The sequence below is a fragment of the Lissotriton helveticus genome, chromosome 2_2, assembly GCF_964261635.1.
Source record: "Lissotriton helveticus chromosome 2_2, aLisHel1.1, whole genome shotgun sequence".
NCBI lineage: Eukaryota > Metazoa > Chordata > Amphibia > Caudata > Salamandridae > Lissotriton > Lissotriton helveticus.
The window spans coordinates 175,520,485-175,535,712 of NC_136060.1; the positions used below are offsets into that span (position 1 = coordinate 175,520,485).

The window sequence follows — 15,228 nt, forward strand, 5'->3', positions numbered from 1 at the left end:
CTGAGCGACGAAAATTGCCGCCACGAAACTGTTGGGACTGCAGAGCCCCCATAGATTTAGCAGTTTCCGTGTCCTTCTTTATCTTCTCTAAGGTGGTGTCAACATCCGGACCAAACAGACTATCAGGATTGACCGGCTGATTCAGAATCGTCGTCTGAATATCCTGCTTGAACCCTGAGATGCGGAGCCAGGCTTGTCTTCTCAGCATAACGCTAGTGTTGATAGCCCTAGCAGCTGTGTCCGCAGCGTCAAGTGCACACTTGATGGCTGCGTTTGATATTAGCTTCCCTTCCTCAATAAGCATCTTGGTGCCTTCTTGGAACTGTGGGGGCAGGTGTTGTATAATTTGTTCTAGGGTGTCGTAGTGCGCCCTATCATAACGCGCCAGGAGCGCCTGTGTATTTGCGATGCGCCAAAAGTTTGCCGCCTGTGCAGCCACTCTTTTGCCTCCTGCCTCAAGCACTTTGGACTCCTTGTCCGGGGGAGGAGCTTCACCCGTTGTCTGGGAGTTGGCACGTTTCCTGGCATTGGCAACCACAAGAGAGTCCAGTGGCAACTGTCCCCGGATGTAGACGGGGTCCGCAGGAGCAGGCCTGTACTTCTTTTCAATGCGAGGGTTGACCACTCTAGCCCTCGTAGGCTCCTTAAAAATGTCTCCAGCATGTTTGAGAACACCTTTCAGCATAGGAAGTGTTTTTACTGTCCTCTCAGATATGGCAAAGGTGTCAAAAAGGAAGTCTTCCTCAACCGGGTCGGCATGCATGTCCACATCATGATTGGCCGCCGCCCGTTCAATTAGTGCATGAAATCCTGCTGAGTCCTCAGTCGGGGATGCACGTGCATTAAAGGTCTGCGGGTCTTGGCCCGCCCCCTGGGTGTTTTGGTCACCAGAGTCGTCGTATGAATCTGGTTGTACATCAGGGTCATCGATGGGGAAATTGTACCGTTCATCCTCATCATCTTCCTCACCCACAGAGTGTTCTGGGGAGGGAGTAGGGCTCCGTCTTGGAGGAGGCTGAATCGGCTCCGTGAGGCCTACGGCGTCAAGGGGCACCCTCTTCTTCTTCAACGGGATGACGTAGGGGTCCACCGGCTCCGAAGTGATCTTCCGTTTATAGAGGGTCAGCTTGCCGGTGGCAGCATCGATGAAATGCTCTGAATCGTCCACCGATTCGAGTACACGACGTGGAAGAGGGTCCGGCAGTGAGGAAACCTGCTTCGGAGCCGATTTCGTCGAAAACGCTTTCGGCGCCTCCTTAGGTGGCAAGAGAAAAAGGAGTTTCCCCGAAGGCTTAGCCGGAGCGTCCTTTTGCGGCTGCGGTGATGGCATCGGAGCCGATGGAGCAAGGGCCTTCTCCCTGATTCTCTGCAGTGACTCCGCAATAGGGGACGGTACACTGCCAGTTGGTTTTGTCGCCGACAAGGATGCTTTGAGCGGTCCCTCGGATCCGACGCCCTCGCGGGCCTTGTGCGGTTTGGGCGCGGAAACCTTCTTCGGGTCCTCCGAATCTTGAGGCCGGGGCGCCGACTTCTTGGGCGTAGCCTCTTTGGAGCCGACCTTGGCGGGCTTGGACGGCGCCGGAGCCGTTGATCCGAGCCGACTATCTTTCTTGGGGGGCCCTCCATCGGGCGTCGGCTTCGATTTCGGAGCGTCGGAATCGACCGACTTCCTCGGCTTCTGCGGACCGGAGGTCGACGGAGCCGACGGGGTGACGGGCACCGACTTCTTCACAGGCACGGCAGCCATCTTAGGATCACTCGAGTCCTTTGGTTTCAGTTTCGATTTCGGGTCGGCCATTTTAGGTGTTGACGACCCCGACGGTTTCAGTTTCGGTTTCGAAACATCGTGCCCAGCAAGTGAGTCCGAAGCCGGGCCTGAAGGCGGGGCTGTGGCTTGCGGCAACGGGTCCAGGGTAAGGCCGACAGGCGATCCCGTGTCCCGGTCGTCCTCGAAACTTTCGGGGCAGAGCTCGTCCGCAGAGCTGTCCGCCGCGGCCCCATAAATTTCATCGTCGTCTCCTACCTCTTCGACGTACTCGAGGACCGGACCCGCGACTCCGTCGTCGTCACCCGGATCCGCCTCGACCTCCGACTGTGAGGGGGAGATTTGTAGAAGGTGACCCTGGACCTCTTCTTCCGGGTCGCCGAAGATGTTCTCCGGATCCGGGGCCGCTTGCCTAGCTTCCAAGCGCACCGCGCGCCGAAGCTTGAGAGTTTTCTTGGAGCGGAACTGTGCACAGGCCTTGCACTTGCCGTCGTCGTGGTCCGGTGAAAGGCACTTGTTACACACAGGGTGTAGATCGATGTGTGGGTACTTAGACCCACAGAGCGGGCAGTACTTGAACGGGCTCCGCTCCATGTCCGTAAAGGCTTGCTGTCGTGTCGCGATGAGAAGGCCTCAAAGTTTAGAAAGCGAAGAAAACTCCGCTTATTCCGGCTTCAAGAGACGGAAGACTCGAGACCGAGCGCAGACAATACCGACGCAAGAAAATCGAGGCCTTTTGGCCGGTAAAAGATAGTTTTACTTGGTTCCGACAGTAAGACGTCGAAACCACATCCGAACCCAATGGCGGAAAAAAACAATCTGGGGATGGAGCCGATGCCCATGCGCACTGTAGTCCAGGGGAGGAGCCACCTATCTCAGGATACTTCGAAGACTCTTCCAGGACAACAATGTGCAATCATCCGAGCCCAACACTAGGCGGCGATCTAATGCTAAGATATGAATTTAGCAGCCCACATGCCTCGAACCTTGATTTCCTGGAAGTGCCTTCATGTAGGAAAGTAGAATCCGCTTTCATTGTTACCCCCACTTTTTGCTTGCTGTCAAAATGTTTAACTAGTCTGACTGTGATCCTGCTAATCGGGACCACTGTGCTTTCTCCCTAAATGGACTATGTGAAGCACTGTTACAGCTCCACAATTGGCTAATGGTGTACCCTTCCAAGTCCCTAGTATATGGTACTAAAGAACCTAGGGCATAGGTCCAGCAGGGGTCTCCCATGGGCTACAGCATGTATTGTGCCACCCATGGGATCCCACTAAACCAGACTACAGGCCTGCCATTACAGCCCGAGTGAGTTGGTGCTTGCACCTCTCAGATTTAAGATTCTTGATATCCGAGGTCACTGCACTTAAAACCTACAAGCCACCCCTATGGCAGGTTCTTCAGTCCCGAGGGCAGGGTGCTTTGTTATAAGTGTGAGGGTGCCTCTGCATGAGCAGGACATTCTTACAAACACTGGAGTCTATTCTCCAGGATTTCTAAGCGCAGTCAGCCATTTTGATACATATAGTGGACAACAGGCTTTGAGAGATTTAATTATGTATAGTTGCTGCAGCGAACCCAGTCACGTTTAGTATCAAACATGTTGGAATCAAACTCGACACAGATTCCAGTGTTGGAAGTATGATCCCATGTACTGGGGCTCTTGGGGCACCACCCATACTCCCGGTAACCTTTCAGGGTTTCACAGCAAGTTAGTGATGCTGCTGCCCAGACACGATTCTGCCCTCTTGCCAAACAAAGCTCCAGCAGATGAAGGTAGAATATGTCTGTCACAGGGAGATGGACCACCTCCCAGACCGAAAGTAGTGTATTGGGGCGCTTGCCAGCACCAGACTGCTTTGAAGGACCCTCCTTGCATACTCTAGTTAAAACCTGTCCAGTACCTCTTCTGGAAGGGAATCCTTGAGTTGTTCCAACCCTTCCCTTAGGTTACTTAAGGAAGTCTCTGGGCAGGTCCTCAGATGTGTCGCAGTACAAGACTAATGACTGAAAAAGAGTCACTCTTCGACTGTCTGGACATTTGGACTTTGCCTGGAACGGATACTACATGGACGACTCCTGCTGCTCCCGGTTAACTGTTCTGCAAGTCTTCGTGGTCTGTGCGTCTTCAAGGATGTTTAGACTTGTGGGCATCAAGGACACCCAAAGTAACCTCCCTTGGAGTGAAGTCACTCCCCTGCATCTGCAGGCACCTCAATGAAGCCGACCAGTCTACTGCTCCAGACGACCCACAGACCAAGTCCCAGCAATAGGTGGTGGTTCTGCAACTCTCAAGTCCAGACTAGTCCTCTGCAATTTTGAGGTCAGTATCCCTAGTTGGAACTATAGGGACCAAACCCCTGTGCCAGCTTGCTGTTGCCAAGGCTAGTTAGCTCTGCACTCGAGGTCTTTGGGCTACAAGAAGCTCCAGCATCAAGTACAGCATCCTCACTGCATCCTCTGCACCGTGGGCCTCTGCTTGGTGAAAGGCTGGGACTCATGCCTTCAACCTGTAGGTCTTAGTCTCTTCTGCTCCAGGGGGCTGCCCTGCTTGCTCGGGCCGGCTCAGACTCTCCTGCTTGTGAAGAGTCCCTTTGACCAGGCTGGTCCCAATGTTGCTCCTTAATTCTCCATGCCAGTTGCAGCTGCCAAGGCTTGTTGGTGCTCCCGCTGGACACGGACCCATGGTTCTTTACTTCAGAAGGGGGAAAGCTCAACATTGCTCCTGGTCTTACTCAGCATAGCCTGGGCCTCACAGCTGCAAAGACTAGTTCACAGTCAACACTTCCCACTAAAAACATTAGCAAGAAGTCATGAGGCACAAAGATGGTTCTCTCCTGATCTACAAAACCAAAAACTAGCTCTTCGTCAATCAGAAAGGAAATGGAGAAGCAGCTACTCTCCAGACAAAAGAGCTATTTGATTCAGCAGAAATACCAAAAAAATCAATTTCTTCTGCCAAAGCTGCATACTTCTTAAAAATTATGAGTTCTACAAATAAGTCCAAAGAAATATTTGCCATCGTGAATTAATTATCTAACCCAGAGTTAGAGTAAAATCTACACCTAGCCAAGCTTTCTGCAACTCTCAACTCGTTCATCAATAAAATTGTTACAATAAAAGCTAGTATCCCCCGCTGCCTTGCCCATGAGGGTTTAAACCTCAATGCCGGGAAAATGCGTGTGCTATTGAACGGTTCCTAGTAATAGACAGTGAAACTTTTTTGATCTCCTATCTAAAGTAAAATCAGGATCACCTACTGACGGTTGTCCGCCTCATTTTAATAAAAAATGTTACCATCTTTCATGGACCTGCCTTGGCACCTCAATGACTAACACAGGGCTATGTACCAAGAGTTTTCAAAGAGGCAATAGTTGTCCCTCTGCTAAAAAAAAAAAAAAAAGAAGCCAGGAGCAGATCCTGGGACACTGACCAACTATCGCCCATTTCCTTGCTTCCTTATATGGCCAAAATATTGGAATCCCACGTGGCCAAATGTTTGTGCACATTTATTGAACGGTCAGATTACCTCGAGCCAAACCAAGCAGGATTTCGACCGGCCCATTCCACAGAGACAGTAATACTCACTGTACTGGACATGCTGAGCAAGGAAGTCGATAAGGGCTCCCCCCAGGCTCTGGTGCTGCTAGACTTGTCCGCGGTATTTGACACGGTTGATCATGGTATTCTGAGCAACCGTGTCAGGGCGGCCGGTCTTAAGGGGGTGGCATCTAGTTGGGTTGAGTCTTTCCTCGAGGAACGCACTAAGTCATTGCATCTCTGTTTTCTGCCCCCAAAATGACGACATGTGGAGTACCCCAGGGTTCTTTGTCATACCCCCATCTATTCAATCTTTACCTTCTTCCCTTACTCCACTCTGAAAAATAGGAAGATCTGCATGTATAACTATGCGGATGACCTACGCGGATGACCTACAACTAGTGTTCTCTATTGACAACTCCCAGGATTTGTTATCTGAATTCCAGTCAACAATGCTACACATCCGTGACTAGATGAATAATAACCAGTTAAAATTGAATCCAGATAAAACAAGTGATTGATAGGCGGATCCTTGAACCCCTGGAACACTCAGTTTTGGCCAATTGAACTAGGTTCCCCTCCTATCCCTTCTTACTCAGCTAAAACTTTTGGGAGTAATCTTCAATAGTGATCTCACTATGCAATCTGATAGGGGCAGTAACATCTACCTGCTTCTTTAAGTTGGGGAAGATAAGGAAGATCAGAAGACTACTTACTAGAGAAGCCTTAATCCAGGTGTTTCTAGCTATGGTGATGTCACATCTTGACTATGCCAACTCTATACTTTGGCAAACCGCTATCTTACCAAAAGATTGCAGATGGTACAGAACCAGCCAGATTGATATCCCAACAACCTAGGTGGGAACACATTTCTCCCACCACAAAGGAGCTACACTGGCTCCCCATCCAACAAAGATGTGCATTTAAAGTTGCCTGCCTTATTTTCAAAACTCTGCATGGGGCTCGTTCAAATTTTTTAACCACACTTGTCCAGAAATATATACCTGTGCGTAGTCTGCGCTCTGCCAACAAGAATCACCTAACCATCCCTCTCTACAAACGTAAACGACTAGGTAGCTGCAGATTTGCTGTACTGGCACCCAGTTTCAGGAACACTCTACCGTTCGACATAAGAACCTGCACTGAATTTTCTAGATTCCGCAGGCTCCTCAAGACTTGGTTTTTCATCCAAGCCTATGACTAGACTTTGTAGCCATCCAAACTACACGGGCTCCAGCATCATTTCAAGTTAGCGCCAAGAAACCAATCGGTGTATGTGCGCTTTACAAGAAACTTTAACATAACACTTCAGAACCGTCCTGCATTGGTGGGCATTGCTCTTCTTCCTCCTGTCACCTTCAAGTGGTATAGACTGTCCCTACTTTGTTTCTCTTAAAGATTCCACCAGACTCCAAGTTCGAGGCATTGAAGTTCTCCATTGGGGTCAACAGTAGTTTCTGACTTCACTTTGCACCTATTCACCCGGCTTCCTTGGTGTAGGGATCCAGGTTCTTGGGGTATCAAAAGGTGGGCTGACTCTCCAACCTGCATTCCATTGGGTTTCTTTAGGGTTCACTGGGAAGGGTCCTTCTTGAAAAACGGCAACTGCCCCATGGACTATTGGACATGCAGCTGTATTCATTCTGGATGCAGAATCAAAGATTCTTGAGTACTTACCTGGGTTGCATTGTTTTATAAAAGTATTATGCATAGACATTTCTGACACTGATCTACTAATTGAAAAATGTGGCCATTGTAGCCTTCCCTACTGGCTGCATTATATTTTCTCTTAACTACAGGATCTCCCGAAGAACGGCGATCAACACTTAAGAAAATATATTGGCTAAAGTGTTTCAGGGTCCCTGCACGTGGGTGGGACTAGTCTGTGCTTTATGACTATACATGGAAATCCCCTATAAAAGAACTGGGTCTGACCGGTATAGTCAGCGGCGCCACAGTACAGCGCACATCTGTATACCAGAGTCAAGAGCCTCCAACAAGTTGTCTTGATCTTTGCACATTATACATACAAACACTTAAAAGATTACCTTATTCTGCTCAAGATGCTGTGCCTTTTCCTCTGGAGCCAGATCTGTGGTTTCAGTCAAAAACTTCTCAAGAACGGACCCTTCACCTGTTAAAAGGGTGATATTACAGTAGGTGGTCAATTAGGAGTGATCTAGGAAGAGCAGATGGTGTGGCTTTCTAGGAAGGACATTAAGGAGCGCTACAGGGACATCGGTTGGTTAATTGCTAAAAATTGTTAAGCAGAATTTTCAATGTGTGTAAAACTGGAAAATTACAGCATTCCTAGAAAATATACTGCTGAACATGGAGGTCTACATCCACCTTCTTACTCTTCCAGCCTGACAAACCGATTTGCTCCCTTCCCGGGGACAACACTTACTTCAAACGAGAGATTTTCTGGGAGCATAAATGTCAACCCAACACCTGCCCTTAGAACAATCTAGCACAGAAAGGAAGATGTTACTCGCCTGCAAGAAGGTTACTTATCTGTAACTCGTTTTCAATCATGGATGTTTCACAGAATAAACATGCATCAATTATTCACACACTAGGCTGGGAACACTCAATATATACAGCATTCAACATTTAAATTGCCAAATTTATGATGTCTGTCCACCTCTTAATTGGCCTAAACTCCAGCCATCGTCTCCTTGAGGATCAGCTGTTCAGATGGTCTATGGTCCAATTATCTACTACACATACCTGCAGTCAAAGAGCCTCACTACTGAAGGCATGTGGATCAAAAAGTTCCTCAGGACCTGCAGTAACAAATCAGCACTGGATCCTCCACTGACTTGCATGCTTTAATTAGGACCACCAAAGCAGATAGAATATAGGATTATTGGGAAGAAGCTTGCTGTAACCGGTTGAGAAAAGGAAACACAAGTAGATAATAGACGGAGTGCTGAAACTTTTCAGACACACCCAATCATAGATGTGGATTGAATCCATTGCTCTGTAGCTCACTTAGCCACTCCAGTTTGGACACACCCATAAGCAAATCAGTCTTGATCCTGTGACTCATGGGAACAGTCCAACCCGAACTGCCAGGCCCTCCCTGGACCAGAAACAAGCATCATGGGACCAGTTTTGGGTTAACACCCCTCAGCCAGGCTAGCTTCTAACCAGTTGCAAAGTGGCATACCCTGCCAACTTAGGGCAAACAAAGCAAACCCCGAAAATTGTCTTTGGATGCTCGTTTCCAGTCCAGGAAGGACCTGGCTTGGCAGTTCGGGCTGGACTGTTCCCATGGGGAACAGGGCCTAGACTGATTTGCATATGGCTGGGTTCAAACTGGAATGCATGGGGAGCAAAAGAACTATGGATTTAGGCTCAGATCTCTGTACTGGGGTGAATGTATGACATTGTTCTGCATTCTGTCCATCAATTGTTTTTTGCGTGCAACAGGTTCAGAATCACTTATTCCACTTCAGCCTCCCAGTCTGGACTGGTATTGAGAGAATGTGAACAGGTGCAAGTCAAAGCCTGTGCTGCAACTTTGCATTGATCTAGCGGCACCCCTGCAAATTGTAAGCTGGTTTTAATGCCATTGTAGATGTCCATCAGACTTGAAATGACTAATTAATTCATAAAGAACTGGAAATACGGTTTTGAAACCGGATTGCTGGACAAGAAATTCCACCGGTCAGTTTTACAGTTTAGAGAGTATTTGGACCTCACTTAACATCTGAAAAGCACAACATCCATTCATCCTCAATTAACGGTTGAGTAAAGTTATAAAAATAAGCAATTGCAGCCTTATCAACATCAGAGCTGTATAATGCTGTAAGACCTCCATTATATCGTAACACAAGCATAAGAAACAGGAGAAACCAAGAGCAAAACATGTTTTTAAACGGTTTTAATGCTCAGCAGTCAGTAGAAAACTCATAGGGCTGAAGCATATACAGCTCCCAGGCTGCATTGCAAAAAAAGTCTAAAAAGACTGAAAAGCTAACTCATAGCGACCGAGATAAACTGGCACCATGCCTTTAAGGCAGTCATGACCCCCCAGCTTCCCATCATGCCTCTGGGGTGACCGATCAGTTCTTTGCGGTGACTCGAAAAGCCATGACAAAGTTGACAATAACTTTAAAATATCAGATTCCTTTGACCGGGAAGGTGGGAGGGTTGCTCATGACTTTGATGAGGATACCCCTGGAAGAGAACTAGGATTACAGGTAAGTAACTAATCCTTCTCTTCCAGGGGATCCTCATCAATAGTCATAAGCACTAGAATAGCGAGCGTCTCCTCATCCACCTGCGGGAAAAGGAACATAACGGTAAATTAACCAATCAGCTTAGATAACAAAGCCTGTAAGATCGATCACTATCCGAAAAGTTGTCTCAAGGAGGCCTGGCCCACTTTAGTATCAGCCCTGGAATCGGATTCTAGACAGTAATGCCTTGTGACGGTGTGAACCGATCTCCAGGTCGCAGCCTTGCAAATCTGACATAAGATCATCATGCAAGAAAGCTACTGTGGCCGCTTTTCCCCTAGTTGAGTGTGCTTTAAGACACATGGGTTTATGAGCCAGCTGGTAAGCCAATTTTATACAGGACACTATCCCTCTGGAAATGGATCGTTTAGAGGCTGGGGAGCCTGTTCTCATGCCACCATAGTTTAAAAACAATTGTTTCGATTTCCTTATGCCCTTGGTACCCTCTAGATAGAATTTAAGCACTCTTTTGAGGTCCAAGGAATGCAGTGACCTCTCCGTAGGAGTTGCGGGGTTTGGAAAAAAGTATGGTAGTGAGATTGACTGATTAATATGAAAATCAGATACAACTTTAGGCAGAAAAGAAGGATGAGCCCTTAATACAACCCTGTTGTGGTGAAAAACTTAAGGCTCTTTTGCACACAGCGCTTGGATTTCACTTACTCCGCGCGCTGATGTTATCGCTACCAGAAAAGTGGCCTTCCACGTCAGATTCTATAAAGAGGCCCTGTGAATGGGCTCAAAAGTAGGACCCATTAATTTGGACAGTACCAGATTCAGCTCCCATGGAGAAGAAGGGTTCTGAACAAGGGGGATATACTTTTAACCCCTGTAAGAAGCCCTTAACCACATGCATTTGGAAAAAGGAAGGTTGGCTGGGTGATTTTCTGTAAGCCGTAATGATGACAAACGAACCCTGATTGAAGCATATTTCAAACCTGCTTTAGCTAGATATAGCAGGTAAGGAATGACATCCTCCTGCCCCTTCGTAGGGTCAAAGTGATTTACAACACCAAATGAAGAACCTCTTCCACTTGAATGTATATGACGCTCTTGTGGAGGGCCTCTTAGCCGCTTTCAAAATGTGCATGCAGTCCTGCGGCAGTTTCAAGTGTCCGTATTGAAGGACCTCAGGAACCATGCTGCCAAGTTCAGTGAGGGAAGGCTGGGATGGAGAATCTTCCCGTCCATCTTGGTCAGTAGGTCCGCTCTGTAAGGTAGTCTCGTGTGGGAGCACAGACATCTGAAGAAGGTCAGGGTACCACCACTGCCACGGCCAGTCTGGAGCTATCAGAATCATCTTCATTTGGATCTGGTGAGCTTGGACACCACCTTCAGGATCAGAGGCAGAGGAGGAAAGACGTAAGCAAATGTCCCTGACCAATCCATCAAAAGAGCATTCCCCTTGTCCCTGGAAGCTGGAATCTGGATGCGAAGGCGGGGCATTTTTTGTTTGTCGTCTGCAAACAAATCTATTGATGGACGATTCCATTGAGAAGATCTGCCACCACCTCGTCGTGTAGCACCCAGTCTGGCTGATCTTCGAAGTGTGTCTGCTTGGACATTCTGCTCTCCTGGAAGGTGCACTGCTACTATGGAGAGGTTTCGAGCTAGTAGCCAGTGCCAGATCGCTTGAGCCTCCAAGGAGAGAGGGCGAGAGCGTGTACCACCCTGCTTGTTTAGATAAAACATGGTGGTCGTGTTGTCTGTCCGGATCACGACAGAGCTGGATTTGATCGAAGGTAGAAAGGCTTTCAGAGCAAGGTGGACTGCTCGTAGCTCCAACTTGTTCATGTGGTAGGACTATTCCTTCGTGGACCACCGGCCCTGCATTTGAAGGCACCCCACGTGTGCCCCCATCCCTACAGAGATGCATGGTTACAGATTGCACTGACACTGGCTGGTGAAAAGGGACTCCCACCAACAGATTCAGAGGCAGAGTCCACCACCTGATGGAGGATTAAGCTGCTTGGGAGATCACTATCCGATCTTCCCAGCGACTGCTTGATCCCATTTGTCTTCTAGATGTTGCTGCAACGGTCGCATTCTAAGCCGGGCGTTGGGGATGAGAAATATGCAGGAGGTCATTGACCCCAGCAGAGATGCAACTTGTCGGACTGCTGAATGTGTTGTCTGGAGCAGAATCCTGCACTTCTGCTGCATTGAAGAGTCTCTCCTCGCTCTTCCTTTGTTTGTATCCAGAGTCGATCCTAGATAATGGATCGTCTGGGTGGGCTGCTGCACTGACTTCTCCATGTTGAAATTATGGCCCAGATCGTGTAACTGCTGCAGACAAACTTGGAAGTCGCTCCTTAATTGTCGAGGAGATGGCCCTTTGAGAAGCCAATCGTCCAAGTAAGGGTAGACTAACAGACCTCTTCCGTGAAGGGCGGCTGCCACCACTGCCATGCACTTGGGAAAGACTCATGGGGCAGACTTGAGCCCGAAGGGTAAGACCTTGTACTGATAATGTTTGTGTCCGACCACAAACCGCAGATACTTGCGATGACGCAGAGCAATGGATATGTGGAAGTACGCATCTCGGAGGTCCACCGAACACATCCAATCTCCTACATGCAGATGTGGACATATTTGATGAAGGGCCAACATGCGAATCTTCTCCTTCACGATTACTGTTCAGTAGGCGAAGATCCAGGATAGGTCTGAACTTGTGCTTCTAATCTTTTTTGGGCACAAGAAAGTACCTGGAGTAGACTCCCTGCCCCCCGCGAGGAAGGAACCTCTTCTATGGCTTGCTTTTGTAGAAGGGTTTTCACTTCCTGTCGGAGCAAATTTAGTTGGTGAGGACGAGATCTTTTTGGAGGAATGTCCTTTGGAAGCACACGGAAACGTAGTGTGTATCCATTGCGCAGTATATCGAGTACTCAACGATCTTTTGTGATGCTGCACCACTCTGCCAGACGATGTGAAGCACTTCCTCCCACTGGAGTGGGCAACAGCGCCAGAGGAAGCCACTGCTCATGGTTTCTCCTGATCTAGCCGTGGCAAAGGACGGTTGCTGGTGACCACCTTTTACTGTTCCTTTTACGTCCGATATTGCGACTCTCCTTGGTTTTTCCTTTGGGACCATTGAGTGGTTTGAACCCTCCGTTGATATCCCTTGCACTGGTTGGGCCTGTATCGACGTTTGTATTTTTTCTTTTCCAAGCCCACGGCTTTGAGGGTGCCAAGCTCTGCTTTCATTCTGCCCATCTCCTCATATGTATGAGTGCCAAACGGAGAGGAGCCAGAAAATGGGAGATTTAGTATCCTCTGTTGTGTGTCTGGCTTGAGACCTGTCAGCCTTAACCACAAGGATCTTCTGGCGCAGACTCCATGAGCATAAGAATGCGCCAATTGCGTAGCGCCGTCCGTTGCCGTGCTGATCATTTGGTTTGCAAGTGATCCCTCGGTGATGATCTCAAAGTCCTTCTGATCCTCTTGGCAGCTTCTCCTTGAAGTGGTCCAAAGAGTCCCACAAGGCCCTGTCATAGCGGACTAACAAAGCAGCCGCACTGGAGACCTTTAGCGATGAAGCCGCAGAGTTGCAAACCTTATGTCCCCAAGAGTCCTGGGACCCGCTTTCCTTATTGGGGAGACCGATGAAGATGCAGTGACAGAATGAGTCTTCCTTGCTGCCGCAACAATCACAGAGTCTGCAGGCGGATCAGTTCAAGAAGACTGGGTCTGTGGAAGCCGGCATGTACTTATTTTGGATTAGAGCTGGTACTGCCTTGATCGTAGCTGGCGTCAGGAAGGTGTTCATCACAGGGTCTAGAATCCCTGGAACCAAGGGGAGCAATGGACGAGACGCCGCCTTCTGATGCAGTCTCAAAGATCACCGTTGTTGCCACCTTAGGAGCGGACATTGTTCAGCTTCCAAGCCACTCTGAAGCACATCGTGGTAGGTGTTGATATCATCTATCGGAGACACCCTCGAGATAGGGCTGTCTGATAATGTAGGGGCTGTCTGATAATGTAGGGGAATAATCCCTCTTCGACGATCGGGTGGAAGACCACGACGGTGTCCTACTTCTGCGATGGGAACGGTCTTCGTCCCTACGACCAGTCTGTACTTTCCTCTCGTCTGGGGGAACGTGATCAGTCAGGCCTTCGTTCTCGGGGTCTGCCCTTGCGTTCGCCACGTCTAGGGGAACTCAACCTGTCACCTTCCTGCACCAATCTTTGTAAAGGTGACCTAAGGATGGGACTGGCATATTCTTGCATCCACTGTGTTGCCCCAGTATCCTTCCAGTGATGCAGGGAGAGAAGCCATCTCTGGGACAAGCGCAGAGCAGAGGAAGTCTCCCTTTGCTGTGCTGGAGACTGATAAGCAGATCTGCTGGCTTCTGGAGAGGCTGATCTCGTAGAAGGCTGTCCAGAGGAGTGAGGAAGAATTGCGTGAAGCTGATACCGTCACCAGAACCACTGATCCTTCTATAGATCTCACCGAGGTAGGCCTGGACGTCGGGCGTGCGCCTCTTGACGTCGAACCGGACCGTCTCCTAGACGTTGATTTTCAGTCTGATGTGACAGTCTCGATGGTTCCTTACTTCTAGACATCTGTGCCGACGACGCCTAGACACGTCGACCCGACGGCGAACACTACCGTTCCGATCCAGATGAAAGGTCTCTGCGCCTAGACGTCGAACGTCGCTTTGAAGATGTCGGTGGGAGGCTCCTCCTCCGACGCCGTACCTAGTTGTGACAATGGCGGAGGGCTGCTCTTCCGATGCCGAACGTCGTCACAACGGCAGAGGGGTGTCTATCCTAGACGTCAAACGTAGTCGAGGCGGCGGAGTTCCCATCCTCTTTGCCGAACGTCGCCGGGTTGATGGCAGAGGACTCACCCTGCTACGTCGATGGCTGATGGACTTGCGACGATGGAGGGGAACCTGCTCTCGACGCCGAACGTAGTGCTGACAACGGCGGAGGGCTTCTGTTCCTAGACGCCGATATTAGCCAGCGGAGAGTCTGGAGTCTTGACGACGTACCCGATTGACGAAGTCTTTGACGGCGAGCCCGCTGTTGATTGTCTTTTCTTAGACAAACGACCTACCGGTGATGGGTTTTCTCAGCGCAGAGCCAGATGCTGAGGTAGAAGGGTGAGAGGTCTTGCTTGATGGTGATCTAGACCTCTTGGAACCCTTCCTCATCGGAGACCTTCCTCTTGAAGATTTTTCTGCCAACCCATACAGACAAATCCTCTGTCCTTCAAAGTTCTTGGACAGGATTTGGCAATGAGGATAGGTCTTAGGGTTATGGTCTTCAGGCAAACAAAGGATACAGGAACTTAACAGGACAACCTGACCAGGGTTCAGCACAACCAAAACATTTCAAGTTAAAGTAATATTGGTGCAGCACACTTCCTGTGCCCGTTGTCCCCAGGCACAAATCTGGTCAGCAAATTGTCAACAAAAAGGTGGGAGGCGCACCCAGTAAGGAATTACACAAATTCTTATAGTCCAAGAGTTTTTTCTTCTGTATTTAGGTAATTTTACCCAAAACACATACACAGCCAACGTGTTTGGTTACTTGTTGTAACTTCATCAGGGCATGTGCTCTGTTTTATTTCAAACTAAGAGCCGGTTATAGTTGAAAAACTGACGAGATCTAAGAAATCGCAATTCCACATGAAGGGCGTTGTCTTTGCTTCTTTCTCAGTGGACTGTG

The 15,228-nt window shown here is 48.9% G+C and overlaps 1 protein-coding gene across 2 annotated transcripts in view; it reads right to left on the reverse strand.

Annotated features, from left to right (window-relative positions):
• Positions 1 to 15,228, reverse strand: part of UCHL1 (ubiquitin C-terminal hydrolase L1) — a 464,331-nt gene that overhangs the window by 321,983 nt on the left and 127,120 nt on the right. For both annotated transcript variants that reach the window (XM_078678272.1, XM_078678270.1), the window contains exon 3: positions 7,357 to 7,442. In XM_078678272.1, coding sequence (XP_078534398.1) covers positions 7,357 to 7,442 — 86 coding nt within the window. The remainder of the gene's footprint in view (positions 1 to 7,356; positions 7,443 to 15,228) is intronic.